This window comes from Nomascus leucogenys, chromosome 4 (assembly GCF_006542625.1).
Source record: "Nomascus leucogenys isolate Asia chromosome 4, Asia_NLE_v1, whole genome shotgun sequence".
Taxonomy (NCBI): domain Eukaryota; kingdom Metazoa; phylum Chordata; class Mammalia; order Primates; family Hylobatidae; genus Nomascus; species Nomascus leucogenys.
Genome location: NC_044384.1, coordinates 92,449,688 through 92,459,523, shown reverse-complemented (window position 1 = coordinate 92,459,523; position 9,836 = coordinate 92,449,688). Strand labels below are relative to the sequence as shown.

At 47.2% G+C, this 9,836-nt stretch overlaps 1 protein-coding gene and 1 pseudogene across 1 annotated transcript; one reads left to right on the top strand and one right to left on the bottom strand.

Annotated features, from left to right (window-relative positions):
• Positions 1-1,328: 1,328 nt before the first annotated feature.
• On the bottom strand, positions 1,329-2,221 carry LOC115834662 (arginine/serine-rich protein 1-like). Its single transcript, XM_030810053.1, is given in 3 exon segments — positions 1,329-1,568; positions 1,606-1,897; positions 2,043-2,221. Coding segments are annotated over 3 exon segments (711 nt in total).
• A 1,795-nt stretch (positions 2,222-4,016) lies between these two features.
• On the top strand, positions 4,017-8,364 carry LOC100590617 (annotated as a pseudogene).
• Positions 8,365-9,836: the final 1,472 nt, after the last annotated feature.

Here is a 9,836-nt window from a genome sequence, read left to right as displayed (position 1 = left end):
CGGTGCCTCACAGGGTGCTGGCTGACAGCATCTCTAAGCCCTAAACCACCGAGCCTGGAGTCATCCAGCTCCAGGGAAATGACTCTGCAGGGTCACGATTCCTGGGTGTGCACTCAGGCCCCCACTTTCCAGCCAAGACAGCAGGATCTCAGGTATCCTGAGACCTGTCCTGATCCTGAGTCCTGTCCTGATCCTGAGTCCTGTCCTGATCCTGGGTCCTGCCCTGATCCTGAGTCCTGTCCTGATCCTGGGTCCTGTCCTGATCCTGGGTCCTGTCCTGATCCTGAGACCTGCCCCGATCCTGAGTCCTGTCCTGATCCTGCCCTGATCCTGAGTCCTATTCTGATTCAAAGTGCTGTCTTGAACCTGGGTCCCGCCTGATCCTGAGACCTGACCTGATGCTGAGTCCTGTTCTGATCCTGAGTCCTGTTTTGATCCTGAGTCCTGTCTTGATCCTGGGTCCTGCCCTGTTTCTGAGTCCTGTCCTGAGCCTGCCCTGATCCTGAGTCCTATTCTGTTCCTGAGTCCTTTTCTGATCCTGGGTCTTATGGGATCCTGGGTTTCATCCTGTTCTGCCCACGGGTGATGGCCCAGGATGGGGTCACCTGCCCTAGGGTGTCTCCATGCGTGGTCTCCCTGTGCCTTCTGTAAACTTTCCCTGAGACTTTCGGAGTCAAGGCAGCATCAGTCAGCATCAGCATCAGCATAGGAGTGGGTTGAATAGGACCCCCTCATTCCTGTCCACCTGGAAACTCTGAATATTATCTTATTTGGACACTGGGTCTTTGCAGATATAATCAAGTTAAGATGAGGTTGTACTGGAGTAGGGTGGGCCCTGATCCAATGTCTGGTGTCCCTGTCAGAGAAAGGAGGGGAGGAGGTGAGACACAGACACTCAGTGGAGAAGCCCACTTGAGGATGGAGGCAGAGATGGGGGATGCAGCCACAAGCCAAGAATGTCTGGCCACCACCAGAAGCTGGAAGATGCAGAAAGAATCCTCCCCTGGAACCTTCAGAGAGCGTGTGGCCCACGGAGAACTTGATCTTGAACTTCTGTCTGCCTGAACTGTGAGGCATCAATGTCCGCTTTAAGGCTGCACTTGGGGGCCATTTGTTATGGCAGCCCCAGGAAATGAACACTGGTAGCAAAGATGAGTGCAGTATCAAAGCCAAGTCCCTGCTCCCGTTGCCCTTACTGACACAGAAGGACAGGGGCCTTGTCATTTTTCAGAGGACATGTGAGGAAAATCATGAACTAAAGAAAAAGTGCAAAACTGTATATACACCACTGAGGTTATTTTAAGATTAAGCAAACAAACACAGTTTCCCTAAGGAAATGGCACAAACAGGAACCAGGAAAAGACTGTGTCCAGCATCACACCTGATCCTGGGCAGGGATATAAAGGGCCCAGGCTCAGGAAGCTCCACACCTGCATCTCCCTCTCACCTGCTCCTCTACCTGCTCCACCCTCAACCCACCAGAACCATGGGCTGCTGTGGCTGCTCTGGAGGCTGTGGCTCCGGCTGTGGGGGCTGTGGCTCTGGCTGTGGGGGCTGTGACTCTGGCTCTGGGGCTGTGGGGGCTGTGGCTCTGGCTCTGGGGCTGTGGGGGCTGTGGCTCTGGCTGTGGGGGCTGTGGCCCCGGCTGTGGAGGCTGTGGCTGCTCTGGAGGCTGTGGCTCCGGCTGTGGGGGCTGTGGCTCTGGCTGTGGGGGCTGTGGCTCCAGCTACTGTATGCCCGTCTGCTGCTGCAAGCCTATATGCTGCTGTGTGCCAGTCTGTTCCTGCTCCAGCTATGGCTCCTGTGGGGTCTCCAATGGGGGCTGTGGCTCCTGTGGGGGCTCCAAGGGGGGCTGTGGCTCCTGTGGGGGCTCCAAGGGGGGCTATGGCTCTTGTGGGGGCTCCAAGGGGGGCTGTGGCTCCTGTGGGGGCTCCAAGGGGGGCTGTGGCTCTGTGGGGCTCCAAGGGGGCTGTGGCTCTGTGGGGCTCCAAGGGGGGTTTTAGCTCTTGTGGGGGCTCTAAAGGGGGCTGTGGCTCTTGTGACTGCTGCCAGTCCAGCTGCTGTAAGTCCTGCTGCTCATCCTCAGGCTGTAGGTCATCCTGCTGCCAGTCCAGCTGCTGCAAGCCCTGCTGTTCCCAGGCCAGCTGCTGTGTCCCCATTTGCTGCTAGTGCAAAATCTGAGTCTCTGACTTTGGGCCTCAGGTGAGTCCAGCATATCCATGCTACCCAAGAAGTGACGAGCACTGCATTTCAGTTCTGGCTGTCCCACAGCTCCAGGAGTTGTGTCCCCTGAATTTTGTGGAAGGTGATGACTCCAGGTTCTTGGCCTGTCCTGATTCCCTTTCCAGTCATTCTTCATGAGAACTCTCTTCCTCTCTCCTGGTGCCCAACACCTTCCCAGTTCCCGGAGCCCTGCAATCTCCTCTGACAAGCCCCTTGCCAGGTCCTGCTGCGACAGGGCCGTCCCTGTCCAAGCCTCCTCCTGTCTTCCTTCTCTAGAGCAGCTGCAGGTCGGGGAGGCAGTGGAGATCTGCCCCCAACCCCAAAAGGCTCCAAACCTTCCTCCCCAGGAGGTGGCCACTCTCGCGGCTTCTCTCTCAGTTAAGGTTCAGCAGGACCTGAGACCCTTTAAATAAACACATTTCCCACCCACGAGGCTTGCTCTCACTGTGGCTTTAAAAAAAAAAACACACTTTTATTTGAGGTTCAGGGAGCATGTGTAGATTTGTTACACAGGTAAACTCGTGTCATGGGGGTTTGTTGTACAGATTATTTCATCACCCAGGTAATAAACCAAGTACCCATTAGTTGTTTTTCCTGATCCTCTCCCTCTCCCCGCCGTCCACCCTCCGATAGGCCCCAGTGTGTTACTCCCCTCTGTGTGTCCATGTGCTCTCATCATTCTGCCCCCACTTGTAAGTGAGAATGTCCAGTATTTGGTTTTCTGTTTCTGAGTTAGTTTGCTAAGGATAATAGCCTCCAGCTCCATCCATGTTCCCGCCAATGACATGATCTCATTCTTTGTTATGGCTGCATAGTATTCCATGGTGTGTATGTACCACATTTTCTTTATCCAGTCTACAATTGATGGGCATTTCGGTTGATTCCTTGTTTTTACTATTGTGAATAGGGCTGTAATAAACATATGTGTGCATGTGTCTTTATGATAGAATGATTTATGAATCCAGCAGCACATCAAAAAGCTTATCCAACACAATCAAGTAGGCCTTACCCTTAGGATGCAAGGTTGGTTCAACCTACACAAATGAATAAATGTGATTCATTACATAAACAGAACTAAAGACAAAAGCCACATGATCATCTCAATACATGCAGAAAAGGCTTTTGATAAAATTCAACATCCTTTCATTTTATTTTTTATTTGTTTGAGATGGAGTCTCACTCTGTTGCCCAGGCTGGAGTGCAGTGGTGTGATCTCGGCTCACTGCAAACTCCATCTCCCAGGTTCAATTGATTCTCCTGCTTCAGCCTCCCAAGTAGCTGGGATTACAGGTTTCTGCCACCACATCCAGCTAATTTTTGTATTTTTAGTAGAGATGGGGTTTCACTATGTTGGCCAGGTTGGTCTCGAACTCCTGAACTCAAGTGATCCACCCGCCTTGCTCTCCAAAAGTGCTGGGATTATAGGCGTGAGCCACCACGCCCGGGTGACATCCCTTCATGCCAAAAACTCTGAATAAACTAGGTCCTGAAAGAACACACCTCAAAATAACAAGCACCGCCTACCACTGTGTCTCTTTCCCTACAGCTCTTGTCTAAGTGAAATCTGCCTGTATAGTCAGCCCATTCCCGGCCTGTCACTGAATGTGTGTTTACTGAGCTCCTCTTGCATCCCAGGTGCTCGCAGCTGACAGGGAATCAGAATCCTCCCCTGTAGCTCAGGTCCTGGGTGGAGCCAGCCTATCCAGTCCTCCAAGGACCCACAAGGTGGGTGTCTTTTTTCTTGCCTCCCATAGCAGCCGTGACTGAGGTGCAGAGCCGGCACACGCCTGGGCATGGCCCCAGACGCAGGTGGCACAGGTGTGGTTCTAACCTCTCTGTCTGACTGCAAATGCTGCTCATAACCACAATGGAACATTTGGCCAGAGACTGCTCTCCTTTCGGGAGCCACACTCAGGGACATCACCAGGAAGATACCTCCTATCCCAGGCCCCGTCTCACCATGACTCTGACAGCAAATGTTGAGGCAGAGGCAGTGCAGGGCAGGCCCCAGGGAGGACCTTGGCCAGTCAGTGGCGCCTTTTCCTGAGGCCCCAGCATGGCTGCCTTGCCAGTCCTTCCTGACTGTCTCTGCCTCAGCCCCTGAGCCCCAGGCCATCGGTGACTCGGTGGCCCTGGGGACCAGCCTCTCGTCTTTCTGCCTGGCCATCCTTGGCCAGGAGCTCTCCCTGCTGACCACTCCATTCAGGTTTAATTTGGTGCTTCCAGTGTGTCCATGGATGCATTATGATTCATTATAATCATCGCACTGATACTCACGGAGTCTGTGTCGTGTTGCCAGGCTCTGAGTTCAATGCTTTGCATCCTCTATCCCAGTTACAGAAGTGAAAGCCACAGAGCCAGAATCTCAACCAATGTCACTTTGTCCCCAAGGCCTGATGCTACCCTGATTTTCTTGGATGCCGGCTGGCTCACTCAAAAAGTGTGGATTATGTTAGAGTGAAAGTTCCCCAGGAATAAAACCACCCAAAAAAGGTCAGAAAGGGTAGAAGAGACATCGATATCATGGCATCCAGATCCAGGAAAATGACAACCAGAGAGCCCAGCCTTTAATGTGAGCTCCCTAGCAGTCAGAGCAAAAAGGGAAAGAGGGGACACATAGGCTTCACCACCTGGAGGAGGGAGCAGCACAGTTTACAGCAGAAATATGCTCTGTCACATTTCAGAGTGAAGAGTCAGGTGGGGTGACAGCTGCGGAATAGAGGTGCCCCTCAGGGAAGAGGGTCCCTTGCTGCTGTTGCCACATTGTATTAAAATAAAACTATAGAAAAGTGGACAAGGTATCCATGTAGAACTCAATACATTTCCACAGAAGCTGAACATCCTCCTAGAACTGGCCCTCAGAACAAGAAATAGAACATTCCGGCACCCAAGAAGCACCCATTTCTGATTGCTACCCACTCCACACCTAGAGTAACCATGAGCTTGAATTTTCCCATCAGACACCAGTTTTGCCTGTTACTGGACTTCATAAAATGCCATCGTAGGCCATGTCCTCTCATGGCTGGCTCCTTTGGCCCCAGACTATGTTGGCGAGATTCATCCACCGTGTTGCACGGAATTTGCCTCATTCACTGCTTTTGCTGAGTCCTGAATTGTGAGAGTGGAGCGCAGCATGCACACGCACTCAGAGGCTTTGGTTTTAAGAGCTACGTGGGAGGGTGCAATGCAGAAGACAAGTCTTTGTTCTGCGCAGTGGGTGGTTGGAGCTCAGAGCTGCTGTCCAAAGCAGAGACCCCGGAAGGGACTGTGCCCTCTGACGGGGGCGGCTAGAAGGCAACCCAGCCACTGCCAGAAGGAGACAGCAGAGAAATACGTCCTGCTGACTCTGAGATGGGTGATAAAAACATTTCCCTTGAGAAGTGACAACTTCAGGCCCACCCTTATCCAGGTGGGAGGCACACATTGGCATCAGTTTTGTGGTCCAGAAAATCACAAGCTGAGCAAGTCACTTAAAGTGGCCCTGAATTGATAGGACCCAGAGCAGCCCGGTGGAAGGAAGTGCAGCAGAACTTCAGACAAAGTCTGTGTCCTCAGCCAAGGCCCCGAGCTCCCCACCTACAGCCAAGGCAAACATGAGCTCACAGCAGAAAACCACAAGCACACAAGGGAAGTAGCCACCGTGGGCAAGAGCCAGCACCCGCAGTCAGAGACACATGGAGACACCAAGGGCCATGAATGAGGACATGAAGAGATAAAATACCAGCTAAATATTTAAAACAATGGGCTCACCAGCTGTCTTGGGACCACGGAGCCTCTTCTGAGAGAAAAAGTTTCCTATCCTCAGAGTTTTAGGTAAACATATGTAAATCTAATGAGTTATTCTCTTCAAAATGTGTTTGATGTTGTAAACAAAAATCACACCATTCTCTGGTGGGGTTTTCAATATGAGTATTTGTCATTTATGAGACAAGTGGCCTCTGTTATGGGAAGATTCCTGGATTCCACCTAAATTAGTGAAATATTGATTCTAAGCACACAGTGCAAAAGTAAGCAATATACTCATACTCTAGAACAACCATTAAAAAGATATAAACAAAGAATATAGTCAAGCTGGTTCTTTGAAAAGATCGACATATTTTTTAAATTTTAGCAAGACTGGCAAGATGAAAAATAAAGAAGACGCAAATTACCAATATCAGGAATGAGAAAAGGGATATCACTTCAGGTCCCACAGACATTAAAAGGATAATGCAGGAATACTGCACACCACATACATTTGGAAACTAAGAGGAAATTGTCTGAAAGACATGAACCACCAAACTCAAGAAGGAAGAGGGAGCCTGAATATCTCTATCAAGAAACAGAATTTGTAGTTAAAAGCCTTCCCACACAAAAAAACCCTTCAAGTCCAGGTGGTTTCATTGGTTAATTCTACATAACCTTCAGGGAACAAATAATCTGAAAGCAAGCAGGAAAAAAATATAAATTTATGGATACGTGTGTATGTATGCATATAAAATTAGAAATCAACGCAATAGAAAATAGCAAAAACAATGGAGAAAATTAATTCAACCAGCTGGGCGCGGTGATTCACGCCTATAATCCCAGCACTTTGGGAGGCTGAGGTGGGTGGATCAGTTGAGGTCAGGAGTTTGACACCAGCCTGGCCAACATGGCAAAACACTGTCTCTACTAAAAATACAAAAATTAGCCTGATGTGGTGGCCCACGATTGTTATCCAAGCTACTTGGGAGGCTGAGGCAGGAGAATAGCTTGAACCCGGGAGACAGAGGTTGCAGAGAACTGAGATCGTACCACCACACTCCAGCCTGGGCAACAGAGTGAAATTCCATCTAAAAAAAAAAAGAAAATTAAACCAAAATCTGGATCTTCGAAAAGATCAATAAAGATCAATAAATAAAGATCAAAAAAGATAAGCCTCTAGCAAGACAGACAAGAAAGAAGAGCACACACATGACCGAGGTTAGGGTTGGAAGAGGGATATCACTTCAGGCTCCACAGACATTAGAAGAATAGCAAGGGAACTCTACAAACATCTCTGCCCACATGTAAATCTGACAACTGGGATGAAATGGGTCAACTCCTTGAAAGACATGAACCACCGAACTCTCTCAAGAAGAAACAGATAATCTGAGTAATCTTACATCTATTTAAAAAAAATGGAAATCATAGTTTAAAAAAAAAACTTCAAAAAAATAGAAAACAAACAAAAAAACTCCAAGTCTGGATGGTTTCCCTGGTGAATTATACAAAGTATTTCAGGAAGAAATAGTACAAATTTTACACACTCTTTTCTCAGAAACGGAAGAGGAAGGGGCACTCTCTGATACCAAAATAGACAAAAACATTCCAAGAAGAAAACTACAGGTCAATGTTCATTATAAGCATAGATACAAAAACCCTCAGCCAAGCATCAGAAGACATAATGGAGCCACTACACCAAGGGGAATACACTGCAGCCAAGTGAGGCTTCTCTCAGGAATGCAAGGTCGGTTAAGCATTTGAAAATTTAGACAAGTCACCACATGAACATGTTACCGGAAAGGGCTCCCAATTCAGACTCCGAGAGAGAGTTCTTGCATCTCACGCAAAAAAGAATTTGAGGTGAGTCCATAGAGTAAAGTGAAAGCACGTTTGTTAAGAAAGTAAAGGGATCGTCTCAGGCCCACGGATCTCATCGAAGATGGCAGCGCAATCTCTGTCATTACCAGAAGAGCCTTCATGTGGACAGTCTTAGGGGCACCACATAGAGAATTTTGGTCTCAACTCAGAAAAGAGAAAGAGCTTGTGGTTGCTGAGATGGTAGAAAAGGTGCAAAAAGAACCTATTGCAGTGTATCCACCCTTACAGAGCTGAACGTACACGCCACCTGAAGATCCCCATAGTCATTTGGAAACTTATGTTGAAAAAGTTTTTGGCCCATCTCTTCCTAGTAATTGGCAAGACATCTCCCTGGAAGATGGTCATCTAAAGTTCAATCTCGTGGCACATTTAGCTAATGACTTGGGTCTTGTAGTCCCTAACTCCACACTCCACCAGATGTTCAGGGTTAGAGATGTCCTTAATGTCTATAAGGTACCCCTTCAAGATAGATCTCAATTTGATTATCTCAGTGCCAGTAATCTGACCCCCAATTTGAAAATCACTTAGAGTTACTAAGCAATTCGGAAGAGAAACACATTGAAACCGTTTTCTCCCCCTGAGCAAGGAGGCTGCTTATTAGACCTTTTGATAGCTTACCATGTGAAATACTATCAGAACTGTTCTCTAAACCCACTTGTTCTATGGAGGAATGTATCATCTCTTTTTTTCTCATATTATGAATGGACAAATAAATAACAGGATTTTCTATTGTCATATTTGCTGAAACCATTTTTTAAATGAAATTAGTTCATTAATAATTTATGAAAAATTTTGACAAGGCACTGTCATTAACTTGGGTTTGAGACAGGGACATTACAAGTTCAGACCCTTCATAGGCATAAAGTAATAGTTGCAAGAAAATATTTTCATCCTGTTAGGACTCATGTCTAAGATAGAGTTATTATATATTGCACATATACAAATAAACTTGTATTAGATAGATACCTATAAAAGAAACATAAAAGTATGTTGTATATTACTGACCACTCTAGATTAATTTCTTTTGGAATTAAAGTAAATTTGTTAAAGTGAAAAAAAGAAAAGTAAAGAAATAAAAAATGACTACTCTATAGCTGAGTGTGGTGGCGCATGCCTGTAATCCCAGCTACTCTGGAGGCTGAAGCGTGAGAATCACTAGAACCCAGGAGGTGGAGGTTGCAGTGAGCAGGGATAGTGCCACCGCACTCCAGCCTGGACCTTGTTTCAAAAAAAAGAAGAAGAAGAATGGCTATTCCATAGGCAGAGAAGTCCAGAGGGCTTCTCCTTTATGGTTATTTCTTGATGATATGCTAAATGAGGGGTGGATTACTCATGCCTCCCCTTTTTAGGCCACATAAGATAACTTCCTGACATTGCCATGGCATCTGCAAACTGTCATGGCACTGGTGGGAGTGTAGCAGTGAGGACGACCAGAGGTCACTCTCGTCACCATCTTGGTTTTGGTGGATTTTAGCCGGCTTCTTTACGGCAACCTGTTTTATCAGCAAGGTTTTTATGACTTGTATCTTGTGCCGACCTCTTGTCTCACTCTGTGACTTAGAATGCCTGACCATCTGGGAATGCAGCCCACTAGGTCTCAGCCTCATTTTATCCAGCTCTTATTAAAGATGGAGTCACTCTGGTTCACACACCTCTGACAAAGAGACTAAGGATGAAAAACTATATGATGATATCAATAGGTGCAGAAGAAAAAAAATTTAACAAAACACAGCACTCATTCACAACATGTTAGAAATAGAAATAAACTTCTTTTACCTGATTAATGGCATCCACGAAAACCCTATGGTAACATCATATTTAGTGATGAAATAATGAATGCCTTCCCCTGAGAATCAGGAAGAGGACAGGAATGTCCACTCTCACCACCGTTAACATGGTACTGGAAGTCAGTTTGATAAGGTGGGGGCTAGGGTTCAGCATATAGATTTCAAAGGGATAATAAAACTATTCTGATTCATAGCTAATATGATTATCTACATAGAAAATTC